The sequence below is a fragment of the Meriones unguiculatus genome, chromosome 14, assembly GCF_030254825.1.
Source record: "Meriones unguiculatus strain TT.TT164.6M chromosome 14, Bangor_MerUng_6.1, whole genome shotgun sequence".
Classification (NCBI taxonomy): domain Eukaryota; kingdom Metazoa; phylum Chordata; class Mammalia; order Rodentia; family Muridae; genus Meriones; species Meriones unguiculatus.
In genome coordinates, this window is record NC_083361.1 from 46,070,904 (window position 1) to 46,084,706 (window position 13,803).

The following is a 13,803-nucleotide window of genomic DNA, read 5'->3' on the forward strand; positions in this document are numbered from 1 at the left end:
GGTTGCAGTTTATCGACAATATTTCTCCTTACAGTTCATTATGAATGCATTTATGTGAACAGGAAGGATTCTACACTCACACATGGTTGTGCAGGAGACTGGGGGAGCAGTCATATTTGATAAATAGATAATCGTGCCGCCATGCAAGGGGCTGGAAGATGGGTCAGGCGGGAAAGCCCGGGGGTTGGGGTAGGGGCGGAGGGAGGCGGGGATTCCCCACGTCGCCGTTGGTTCCTCGCTCAGTGACGGTGGAGTAGAGCAGATCCCACTCAGGCTAGAGGAGCAGCGCCATGTGCTCCGGGCTCCAGGCCCTGCTGCTGCCAATCTGGCTTTCCTGGACCCTGGGGACCAGAGGATCTGAGGCCAGCAGGTGAGGATAGGGCTCCCTCAGAGCTCTGCAGCTGGGCTCTGGACCAGGCAGAGCGCCAAGGTTCAGCGCGGCGCCCCTGGCTCTCTGGCTGAGCAGGGCGGGGTTGGAGGTGGGGGGTGGTTTAGGGCGAGGGATGCGGAGCACTTCCCATGCCTCAGCCTCCCGACGGTTACATCTCTGAGCCTCATCCCTGGCCCATCCTGGAGAGCTCAGTGAAGGTGGCTCGCTGGCGCTACCCCCGCCCTGCAAGGCGCCACGCTGTCGTGGCCCTCGCCCGCAGTATCCAGAGAGGACTTGCAACCGCACGCCAGCCCTTCCACGCTAGTCCGGAGCGGCTGCCACCCCGGCTAGGGAGGGCACCCTGAGCCCCGCCGCGGCGGACACACAAGGGGCGAGTGCTGTTCTTGGCCGGCTCCGCCTCCGCCTCCACCGGCCCTGCGCTCCCGCGCCAGGGCTCCTCCCTCTCGGCCCGCTCCTCCCCCTGCTCTCCTCCCCCTCCCCCTCCGCCTCCTCCGCTCCGGGCCAGCGCGGCGGCGGTGGCGGCAGCAGCAGCAGCAGCCCCGGCTGCGGGTCGCGACGGCGGCGGGGCGCCCCCTCCCCCGTGCCGGGGCGCGGCGAAGGGATGTGGGGCTTTGCGGGAGGAAGGCTTTTCGGCATCTTCTCGGCCCCGGTGCTGGTGGCGGTGGTTTGCTGCGCCCAAAGGTAGGGTCGCTAGTGGGTTGACGAGAAGCGGGCCGGGCGCGGGCTGGCGCGCTGTGTGCGCGCCGGGCGCTGGCGGGTGAGCCTCTGCCTGACCCTGTTCTCTGTACCATGTACCCCATCTTTAGCGTAAACGACCCCGGGAACATGTCCTTTGTGAAGGAGACGGTTGACAAGCTGTTGAAAGGCTACGACATTCGCCTGAGACCCGACTTCGGGGGTAAGTGGGATGCGCGCGGCCGCTGCGGGAAGCGCGATCTACCGTGTTGGTGGTCGGGGTGGAGAGGGAGACGGGGGCGGTCTCGGTGGAGCTGCACCGGGGTGGGGTGGGTGGTCCTTTGCGAGCCCCCCCATCGAAAGAGCCACCCGTACCCCCTGCTGGAGCCTAGCTGATCACCGTGTGCTGCGCTTCCCGCAGGTCCCCCAGTCTGCGTGGGGATGAACATCGACATCGCCAGCATCGACATGGTTTCTGAAGTCAACATGGTGAGTGCCTGAGCTTTCCCAAGCTGTTCCCGGCCCTATCTGGCCGCCTGGGCCCTTACGTGTCTCCCGTGCTGGACTGGAGGCCTGAGCCGGCCTGGGCTTCTTGGCCCGCAGGGAAAGCCGCGCGGTCTGCTGTCGGGCTCCTGCCCGCTCCGCTTTCTGCACGCTCGTGGGCTCTGGGCCTGTCGCGGGGTCCTTAGCTGGACCAGAGTCCCGGTCCTCAGCGCCGCCCGAAGCACACAGCATCTCAAGAGGGCTATCACCTGGTAGCGAGGCTTCCCAAGCGCCGTCTTCCTCCCTTAGCAACAGGCGCTGAGGATTGCGAAGGGAGGCTGGGTGTGGGGGCGGCTTACATTCCTAGGTGAAAGGTACTTAGGATTTCCTTTGTTGTCTTTTGGAAAGAACTGCGGATTGCGGGGAGAAAAGAGCAAGTGGCTATAGTCTGTGTGTAGAGGCTTCTCTGGTGGGTCTCCCGGTCTCAGCCGCTTTCTGAGGCCGGGCTTCCTCCGCTGAGCGCTGTCCTAGGTGCTGACGGAGCCCTGCCCTGCGCTCTGGAGGGAGGCCTTGCCAGGAATCTGGAAGGTTGGCCTTCCAGTGTCATGTTAATGCATACGCTGACAAATTCAATATTCTGGCCTGTGGAAAGAGGAGGTCAGTATCCCCAGGTGCGGAGACGGTGCTCCCTCCCCTACCCATTAATGTGCCAGAACATAAGATAAGTGACAGTGTGAATTTAGGAAACAGGTTTGATTTTTCTGTTTAGTGGCACTGTAGAAATCCTAAGAATGAGTATTTGGAAACAATTTGCTTCAGAAACAATCATTTGACAACTTTTCTTTCGAACATACAATGTTTAGAATATGAGTGGGTATGTTTTATCTTATTGGAACCACATGGGCAAACTTGCTTTCAATTCATACTCTCAAATGCCTCAATGCTAGGTGTTCTGACAGAGCTGGGCTAGAGTGGAGTCTTAGAGTATTCACACTGAAGGGTAGTGCTTCAAGTTACTTTGAAACAGGTGTTTTTGCACAGTATTTTCAGAAACTTTACAGTAAATTACAGGGATATAATATGCACAAATAAATGAGAACAATATTCTTTAAACTTGTATAAGATACATGTTTTAATAAATGCTGTGTAGGGGTTTATAGGAAAAGTATTCTAACAAGCTTATTTTCATAGTTTTCTAAAAAAAAAAAATATCACAACGTAAGGGGCTGGACTTCTAAGTCAGGAGTGTAGTGTACAAACAGCTACATTTGCAAATCCTGACTTTGATCAACAGTACTGGTCTCCAGCCACAATAAAAGAGAAAAGTAGCAGTCTTATTTGTTTTTTTAAACTCTTCTTTTCTTCCAAAGCATAGCACTCAGGGCATCTGCACATTCAGGTAGAGCTACATGAAACACAGAAACACCTGAGGAGCTTGACTTTAGTGCACAGTGAAAATAAATATCATGCGTATTGAGCTTATTTCTATTTTTATAATATACTTTTGTCCAAATGGTATGTTTTATGGCCCAATGGGAACAACTTCATTTATTTAAGTTCCACTGTCTGAAAATTTTCAGTTGTGAATTTGAAGATCTCTTGAGAAAACTAGTGATGTGGCTGTTTAATGTGTCTCTATGTCCAGTATTATTGTATTGGATGTCAAATGAAATAAAAAATTTGTTGAATGGTGCCTTAAGAACTCTAAACAGTGTTAAAATGGTCAGAAGAATGAGGGGAGGGTGGAAGTACATACTATTGCATATTTTATGATTTTATTGTTCAGCTGTTGTGATGTTATGCTGACAGTTGACAAAGTTACAAATGTCACGTATTTGTTTTTGTTCATGGTCTAGGAGTGGAGGTATCCTAGTAATAGTAAATAGGAATTTGCCTATTGAAGAATAAATTGAAGATATAGGCTGCAGTGTAGAACAGTGTTAAAGTATATAACAGTCACTGTATATAACACAGCCACACTATATTTTTATGCTTCCTCTTTTTGTTTTCTCATAGGAGTATTTTTTCTAGTTTTGGAGACATAACTTTATTTTGAGCATAAATTAGGGCTCAGTAGCACTGGGGACCAATGCCTTTAGACAGACATGATTGACAGCCAAGTGTCTTCTTCCTCACAGAAGCAGATTAGCCAACATTGTATTGTAAAATGCAGATATACATAAGAGTTATGACACGTGGCCTAGTATTAAAAGAACCTCATATGTAGCAATGATTATTATTTTAAGGGTCATCTTTGGCAGGAAACAACAGAGAATATGTGAACTTAAAGTTTGAGCTGCCATGCAGACATTTTTTTTCTTTTCTTTCTTTCTTTTTTTTTTTAAAGTAATTTTTTGTGTTAAGAGCTTGCTTGATCATGGCACAAAACCAATTATGAATAAAGAAACAATCACCAAACAATGAGTATCCTTGCTTTAAGAGTGCTGTAACTACGAGAAGTAGCAATGGCTCTCACCAAAACTAGGACATGGTAAGCCCCACTAGAGTAGATGACTGGCCAGAAGGGTAAAGAGAGGGAGCAGAGAGACAGGGAAAAGTGGGTGGAAAGAAATGCTCTTGTTGTGGAAAGCTTCATGAAAGAAAGTAGAGTTTAATTGGATATGCATGGATTCTGGCTGGGATCAGCAGCAGAAGGATGTTCTGGGTCTGGGAGGAAAATGGCAAAGGTCAAAATGACTGCATGAGCAGAATCAGAGCTGTGCCTGTAACTGGAGAAGTGAAACTCAAAATGCAGAAGACACACAAGTTGCCTAGGCCCTTCTACGTGACACCAGAGATTTTGCAGGGTAATTTTTGGAAAAAGGAGTCTGTAAATTTACAAGATTTGACATGTGCTTTAAAGAGAAATTTTGAGAACAATTTAGACAGAAGAGCAAAAATGATGAGGAGTAAGGATGGCAGAATTAAAAAAAATATTGTGATAAATGATCATGAAAAGACATAGGTTTGTTCAAATTTTCCTGAAGTTTTCACCCACATACATACATGTACACACATATGTACACACACATCTAAACACAAATACATACACACAATAATACACACACACACACACACACACACACACACACTTCTTTGCAGTGCATGGAATTAGATTCAAGGCTGTGTACCTGCTTAAAGCACTATAACACTGAGCTGCCCCTGCAGTGTCATAGACATAGTACTGAATAACATACCTTTTATTAAATAAAAAGTTTGCACATACTTTGAATTAGATTGTTTAGAATCACATATATTGCTAGATGGGAGAGATGAAAATATGCTTGTTTATGAGTTTTGGGAGCCATTGCTGCTCAGTGGGAATACGATGCTTTTCTTTAAGCAACTGTAAATTGCTGTCTGTACCTGCTGGAAGACGTGTAGATGATGCCTGTAAGGAGCCTCTGATTTCAGACAAATATGCCAATTATGTGTATGGATGAGTTATTTGATGATTCTTTTTGATGTTTTGTGCAATTAGAAATGGATTTGGGTACTTTAATACATAGAATTTGTTTTTGCCACAGCTTGGTGTATGGTTACTGGAGGGATTCTACTTTTTATTTATCTATTTATTTATTTGTTTGTGTTCGTATATATGTATGTATTTATTGTTTGTCTTCCAGGTTTTCTTTTCTTGATCTTTTAATTTGGCTTTCCTGACACTGATCAGCCAACATCATTTTCTTTGATATAACTTGTTTTGTTTTTCTTATTACCTGCTTTAAAATTTCAAATATCCTTAAATTTATATATGGTAATGTAATTATGAGATTTAGCATATATATTTCTGAGAGAATGTATCTGAGTGTGAATATTATCTACCTAAAATTTTTATGGTTGTGTTGTGATATCAGTGCTTAACAGTGGTTTCTGTGTAAGAAGCATGTAGACTAAATAGGTGGACAGAGGAATAAATAGTTGAAATATAGGAAGTGTAAAGACATGCTGAAAAATGAAACGGATACTTAGAGATTTTAAATGAGACTTTGATTTGCTAAAATGGGTATTAGTTTGTTATTTCCTGTGTAAACTGCACTTCTTACCTTTTCATTATTAAATGTTAGGGACATAAGGTAAGATCTGAATCCTAACAGTTCTAATACTAATTCTACGATTTAACTAGTGCTTTGTTATTTCATCAAAATTAACTCAATCCTAATGAAAATGTAAGATCAGTATCATTTTTTTTTCTGGCTTCATACACGTATGAGCTTTGTGTCTTGTCTTCACTTCAGCTAGGCAGCGTCCATTGGTGCTGTCTTAATATACTCTAAGTACATACGGAAGTTAACCTGAGGAAGAAAGGGTTTATTTTACCTTGCAACTCCTACGTTACACTCTATTACTGAAGAAAATCAGGTCAGGAATTCAAGATAGGAACCTGGAGTCAGGAGCTGATTCAGAAGCCTTGGAGGAACGCTGCTTGCTGTCTTGTTCGCTATGGCTTGTGTTTTCTTATAGAACCGGAGCCACCGACCAGGGCAGCCCCCCCATTACGATATGGGCCCTCCCTTATCCATTAACCAAGAAAATGCACCCCAAGCTTGCCCAAATCCCATGGAGGCATTTTATCCATCATGATTCTTTCTTCCCAGTTGTCCTTAGCTTTTGTCAAGTTGACAAAAACACTAGTCAGCAAGGTCACTGTTCTTCACTGTTCTAGTTCTTTTATGTTAATGTGTCATGTGTTGCATTTTCCCCTCCTAAATTCACTTGTATACTGCAGAGGAACACAGTCTGAGCACATTTGAGCAGTTTGGAGCCTCTTAACTATTCAATAGAAACATTCTTATTCATGTTACAAAGCAACATAGGGTGGCAGAGATCCTCCAGTGATGCAATGGATTAGCTCAAGGTACTTTTACCAAACAACATAGGTGCACTTACTGACATGCACACACAATGTTCACACATTCACGTGTGTTCGTACAGAATTGTTCAAACATTATGTTCACACATGCTTATGCTCAGATGCACATTGACACATAACCTACAGTAGTAATTCATTTTTCTTGACGTTTTTTCCAGATGAGAGAAGAGCATAGCTATTCTGGCTAGAGCAAGCTAGGATCAAGGGTTTGGGGAATTGTCTTACACCTAGTCTCTCACTTCAGAGTTGCTTTGCTGTTGATGATTGCTGATTGAGCACCTGGTGCCAACTTGCACTTTGCTGGTTTGCAGGTAGGAGGTTAAATCCTGGAAGTTTTTTTTAGGGCACTTAGAAGGAATGTAGGTTTAGCAGCTTTGGTTTCACTCCCAAATATATGAACTCTCACCTCAGGTGACTCACTGACCCCAAGCCTCAAATGTATAGACAGATGCCAATACTCTATCATAGAGAGCTCTGCAAAGAAATCTGTAGTTAAGACAAGGTACAATCCGTATCAGAAAGCTGTCTGTCTCCTGATCTTCCACTACAGGCATAGGACACATTCAGAGTTGGGTAAGAATTGCTCCTAACAGTTCAAAGGTAAGGAATGTGCTAGTGCTCTCAGTGCAGAAGAAAGCTGGGGATGACTCAGCCAGGGAAAGAATGTTTTGCTGACCCAGTTGGGGGTTGGAAAACTGCTTACCAGGAAGGTGTTCTCAGGAAGGTCCACAGAGTGTGTCAGTATTTGATTTCAGGTTGTTGAGCACAGAGGTATGGGTGTTCATTGAGAACATTACTTTTCACTGTCAGTATGTTTCATGCCTAAGTCATGAGCGTGCATCAATGCCAGGCACTTATAAGAAAGCACAAATGAACTTAGGAAATAGATTACAGCAGCCCTTTACATAACAGTCTTTATGAAGAAAGGCTTGTGTTTAATATTAGAATGAATGGTATAGGGAGCCCTAGGCGAATGCTTTTTGTCTTTCCCTCTAGGGAGGTTGTAAAGCTTGTGTTGTTAAAGCTTTTTTTTTTTTTAAATGGATCTTACACTCATTTTCCTGTTGCAAATAGCTTCCTTCATGAGCCTGCTCAGGGAGTTTATGGTGCCTTGCATGTAAATATTTATTTTAATCGATGCACATTTAAAGAACAATTGCATCTGATAGGGACTTCACTGAAATTTAGTTTGTTGAAAATTATGACCAGCGTCTGTCTTCATCCTCCAAAAGCAAACCCTCTGTTCATGTTTCCTTAGATGCCAGGAAATGAGAGCAGTTGGAAAAGTAGCTGCTGCTGTTTGTGTTCCTTGTCAAATGTGGTGATTGTTTAAATGAAGAAAGCACAGATATTAAAAGAGAGAGTAGATAGTTCCTAAAGTAAATGCATGCAGAAACTAAAGAAACATGGACTTCAAAGGGTGAGTGTATGGGAGCATGGGGAAGAAAGGCTTAAGTCAGATTATAGACTGTGCTTTTTACATGTCAAGTGATTTGGATCCTGTATTTGACTTACCCCTATCTGGTATCTGTGGCAGCACAGGTAGCAAAGACTCTTTTTGTTATGTGTGTCTGTGTTTTATAATATGTTCTCATCACTTTATTTTGAGGAGTAACTAAAGCACATGGAACAGTTGCAATCATTTGAAGTGTGAAAGTGTTACCTCACTGTGTACTTTTATTGTCTATCTATCTATCTATCTATCTATCTATCTATCTATCTATCTATCTATCTTCTATTTATTTTACACCCTTCAAATATTACATCACATTCTCTTCCAAAGTGGCAGTCAGCCTGGCAAAGAATTAAAGGTGCAGATGAGGAAGCATATTCAGGGCACACCAGCACGTATGTGCTGTGCAGAAAGGCTGGGATCAGGTCCTGTTCAACAGCCTTCCCAACTCACTTTACTGGAGAATGACAACCATGCTCTGTGCAGGGGTCAGTGGGAATTGTCACCTTAAGCTAGATTCTCCCTTTCTTCTTTTCTAAGAAACCATAATTTTCTTTATGAAATTTGTTACAGTTTTATCTTTATTTGGTTGTCTCACTTGTGCAGTCTGCCCCTCTGAGTTTCCATTTGACCATGCCCTGTGAGGTAGGACTGTGTCTGTGAGTAGTCCTAGCTGGTTGCCTGGTACTTGAGAGATGCCTATTAGACATTTGAAAATAAAAAAGGTTATGAATGAAAGCAAACAGATATGCAAGTGCATGAATAGGTATGAACATTTCCAAGAAGATACTTTTATTTAACTTAAAACTTGGGCTCATGTGAAGAATCTTCCAGGCAAACAGGCATGTGATTTATTTATTTATTTATTTATTTATTTATTTATTTACTTATTTTTTACTTTGGAGACATAACTCAGTCAGAATGTGTATAACTGTACTCTGTATAGTACTATAAACTACAAATAAAATCTTCTGTAGCTGCCACCTCTGCCACTGGGGAGCTTTCCTGCTGATTTCAGAGCAGAAAGAAGAGTAAAAACTTGCATTCACCCCGCAGAATTTAGCCTGTGTCAGGATTGGTGCCGGTAATTCTAAACCAAACACTGGGTTTTGACACAGAACTTTGTCTCTACTTGGAAAGCACATTAGCCTTTCCAGGCAGTCGAGGAGTTGAGATTGTGCTTTTAATAGAGACTCTTTGGGGCATACTTTCTCTCTAAGCAGTCCTATCCGGAGATGTGGTAGTTTTCAGTTCTTTACTGATTTTTGGGGCTGTGTACTTTAGGACCATTTATGTTAGCCATTAGGAAAATTGTCTATCTGCAAAATTTGGAAGAAAGGACAAAGACAGGTCATGTCTCTCGGAGATTTGCTGTGCCATCGATTTAAACCAGAGTCTGGCTTTGCTTTCTGGGACTGGGGAGTAGCTTTTCCTTATTCATTGGCTTTTAGAAAACTGCATCATGACGTATAGCCCATCACAAAGTGCTAGCTATTGTATTTCTTTGCATTTTCCCACGAAGCTCAAACATCACACAGCAACATTTTAAACAATCAAAACTTCAGCATGAGTGATTCTCCATTTAGATGACAAGAATGTAATTAAGATGTGACTAAGATCTGGAAAGGACAGGAACTCCACAAGGAGAGTAACAGAACCAAAAAATCTGAGCACAGGGGTCTTTCCTGAGACTGATACAACCAAGTACCATGCATGGAGATAACCTAAGACCCCTGCACAGATGTAGCCCATGGCAGTTCAGTATCCAAGTGGATTCCATAGTAATAGGAACAGGGACTGTCACTGACATGAACTGATTGGCCTGCTCTTTAATTACCTCCCCCGAGGGGGGAGCAGCATTACCAGGCCACAGAAGAAGACAATGCAGCCACTCCTGATGAGACCTAATTGACTAGGATCAGAAGAAAGGAAAAGAAGACTTCTATCAGTGGACTTGGGGAGGGGCATGCATGCAGAGGGTGGAGGAAGGGAGGGATTGAGACGGGAGGAGGGAGGAGCTCGTGGGGGGGATACAAAGTGAATAAAATGTAATTAATAAAAGAATTTAAAAAATGTAACTAAAACTACACTTCCATAAAAGCTCCCATCTGATCTTCATTTTTCATTTTCTTTTCCAAAAGATTCCATTGATTACATCATCACGTATTTTACCCATCTACTTCTTACTCAAAAATTACATTTTAAAAGAAAATGTGTTGTTGAAAGGATTAACAAATGCTTTCTACATAGTTGTAAATACAATTATATATATTTATTGTTGATGGCGGTTATAGGTGATGTTTTTTTGTACAGAAAACTAAGTATTTTTCTTCATAGGCCAATTAGAAATAAAACCACAACAAAACAGGATTTTGCTTCACAGTAACAGACTTTCATGCTGATGGAAAGTTTGTTAATTTTAAGCCTCTGTTTTTTTTCTTGAGAGTGTTAGAGGAACAACTTCTATGTTAACCAAGATGAATGCTTTGGAAAATAAAATACTCAAATGGCTTCTGGGCTAACCACACATTATTACCATTGCAGTGGAGGTGCTGGGGTAGAACACAAGCTCCATTACATGGAAAGCACACACTCTGTGCTGAGCTTCAACCTTAGCTCAATAGACTAGTTCAGAGAACTAAACTCTCTCTGGCTGCTGGCTTGGCCTGTTTTGTGGAGAGATGTAATAGAGCCCTGGAGATACCTTTAAGGGTGCAGGCAGATTGCAACATTGCATTTCATAGAAAAGTCCCCTTTTATCTTGGAACATGTTACATTTCAGACCCAGGCTTCTGACATGTATATTTTTTTCAAGAGATCATGTAGTACATGGTCTTTTTTTGCAAGTGTGCTCAAAGTGCAGATGTTTGGGAGCTTACTACCCGAAGCAACAGTGTTGAAATGTGACACCTATAAGAAGTGATCAATATTAATGCCATTGCGCTGGGTTCCTGCTAAAAGGCTAAATTTGACCCCTTCTGCCCTCTGTGGAATGACACAGCAAGAAGACCTTTACAGGTGACTTTACCTTAGATTGTCTAGCCTCCTCCAACTGTAGGAAACAAATTTGTTTTCTTTATAATTTACCAAGGCTCACATGTTCTGTTATGGACTAAGACCCCATAATATAATCACAATTTACGTTATGTTTGCATAAAATAAGACTCCATCTGGATAAAACTTTCTATTAATATTAGACAGATTCTAGAGAAAGTAATTAAAAACTGCCTCCACAGGTTGACTAGTTTTGTATAGTTTTATAAGTTGTGTATACATGTTCATGAATAGTCTGTGGCAGTAGCTCAGAGCACAGATATAGTTCTAAACTTTCCACAAGCCATAGTACTGCCATAGGAGGGGAGTGTTGCTTGTTTTAGCTAGAAAGTCCCTTGGGAGCTTTGTGTATAGCTCAGGAGTTATTAAAGCCTGCTGTGAGTGGGTGAGGAAATCAAAGTAGATCCAGAAATGCAGGGAGTCAAACATTTTAACTGTAATCATATTTTGGTTTTTGGTACTTAGAAGCACAGAAAACTGGCTTAAGACAGGTTGAGGAGCCTGTGGAGTGAGCTCACTGGGTAGGAGCACTTGCTCTGTAAACCTGAGGACCTGAGTGAGTCTCCAGCACCCAAGCAAACAGCTGGGTATAGCTGCACGTGCCTATAATCCACTGCACATGTCTGCTACATGGCACTGAGGAGTGGGAACAAGTGCATCATGGGAGCTCACTGGTAGCCAACCTTGTTGAAACATCAAGCTTTCAGATCACTGAAAGGCCCTTTATCATGGCAACAAGACCAGTAGCAGAAGATACCCACCTAATAACATTTGTCGAGCATCTGTTTGTGCACACATATGCTCTTTTAGTCACACTTACACACATGCACCATGCCACACTACTTACACACGCACACATGCACACACACACATCAACCCCTACTCCACAAACTCACACATACACATATGCTCACACTCAAATTGACAAATTGAGGAAGGATTCGTGACTTACTTACTGATGCTTCCATCAGTAAGGTACTGGCTGTGCAAGCACGAGGCTAAATTCTCACCCATGGCACTCATATAAAAGCCAAACATGCTTGTGTACATCTGTAACTCTAGAGCTGATGGGGGCAGTAGGGAGGAGAGATGGACAGCTAGCCTAGTTAATCGATGAACTCAGAGTTCAGCAAGAGGCTGTTTCAGAATCTAAAGCTGAGAGAAACAAAGGAAGTGATTTTGTGTCAACCTTTGACCTCCACACTCCTGTGTATTTGCATCCTATTCTCTCTCTCAATTCTTGTTTTGGAAAAAAATATAGTACACATCTGCATATCTATCTATCTATCTATCTATCTATCTATCTATCTATCTATCTATCTATCTACTATCTGTCTGTCTGTCTATCTATCCATCTATCTATCTTCTATCACCTACCTATCCGTTATGTATCTATCCAGCACCTATCTATAATCCTATCTATCATCTATGAACCTATTTAGCATCTATCTTCCTATCTTTTTGTCTATCTTTTCAGCATCTGCCTGCCTACCTGCATCTCTCTATGGAGCATTAATCTGCACAACTACCATTTCCCTGTGGTTTGCCTCAGTTACATACTGCACAAAAGTTTATTTTATGACTGAAAACTGACTGTTTGTATTTGAGAATTTACCTTATGAACTGAAAGTTTAAGTTACATGGATAATTTTCACCGCATCCTAAGGAAGTTAGCCCATAGAAGCCTTTGGAGGTTTAACTTGCAAGAGCATATCTGGCGTGAAAAAAAGTTAGCTGTCAGAGACATTTATTCCATAGAGAATGGTTTGCCAGAACTTGGATAAATCCTTTCTTTATGGCTTTTTATTACCTTCTTTGTTTCTGTGAGCAAATACCTGAGAAGAAGAAATTTAGGGAGAGAAGGGTTTAGTTTGCTAGTTTAGATTTAGCCATTTGTGGTGGGGAAAGCTTGGAGGCAGGGCTGTGAGCTACATTGCCTTGGCAACCAGGAAATAGGAATCTGGCTTTGCTGTAAGTCTTCAAGTGGGCTGTGGATGTGCCTACTGTAGCCAAAACATCTTTCTCTTATTTATCTAAGATGGCTAAATTTGGGGCTACCAAATTGTCTATATTCATATTTAGGAATTAACATATATTTAGCTAACATTTTCTTTTTGAATGTTTTGTGGCATTTTAGTAATTTCATCAATTTTTGCACGAAGTTCACAAATATAAACTAGGGAGAAGAGGACACAGGCTTGGCCACTGTCAAACGTACTGTCATATTTAACCAAACACAGAATGAAAAGACTGTATTTAAAGAAAACAGTTGAGAAGTAGGAGATGGAGCTAGGATGTGTGAGGTTTTAAATCCCCAGCTAGAAGCTTAGACTTAAAAGGTGGAATTTGTATATCATACTAGCTGTGAAAACACAAAGTTTTACCATGTTCTCGTTTTTCCTGATGCCTGGTCTCAATACAAAATAATTTTACATACATAAAATCCAACCTTCTAAATTGTAGTAAGGATGACAATGTTGGCTTCCCTGCACTATGTTCAAAACATTTAGTAAAATTGTTGTCTTTTACAAGTTATTCAATTCTTTCAAAGAAGAAATTCAGATATGCAGATTCTTATATAACTCAGAGTCTACCTATTTAAGCTTATGTAAATAAACCCATGGTGTGCTTCACATTGAGAAGTCATTATTGATGCCATTGAAATCATGACAAATTAAATATTTCAAAGTGTTGAGCTTTTTTTTTTTTCCTCATCATATGTGAAGCCCTTCCAATAATGGATTGTGGCATATTTTGAGAAGTTTTGCAATTTCCTCATGTGACACTGCAACATTGGTCTGTGGTGGGAGCCCACGTGTGTGCACCCAGAGCTCTCCCTCAGTCTGCCAATCTCACTTATTCTCTGGCTGATCT

At 42.3% G+C, this 13,803-nt stretch overlaps 1 protein-coding gene across 4 annotated transcripts in view; it reads left to right on the forward strand.

The window, feature by feature from the left end:
• The first annotated feature begins 236 nt into the window (after positions 1–236).
• The window catches only part of Gabrb3 (gamma-aminobutyric acid type A receptor subunit beta3), a 265,056-nt gene continuing 251,489 nt past the window's right edge, over positions 237–13,803 (forward strand). For 2 of the 4 annotated variants that reach the window (XM_060367239.1, XM_060367240.1), the window contains exons 1-3: positions 237–370; positions 1,198–1,289; positions 1,488–1,555. In XM_060367239.1, coding sequence (XP_060223222.1) covers positions 291–370; positions 1,198–1,289; positions 1,488–1,555 — 240 coding nt within the window. In that variant the 5' untranslated portion in view covers positions 237–290. Of the gene's footprint in view, positions 371–865; positions 1,073–1,197; positions 1,290–1,487; positions 1,556–13,803 lie in introns of those variants that run through there. The other 2 variants (XM_060367238.1, XM_021648683.2) reach the window with 2 other exon arrangements.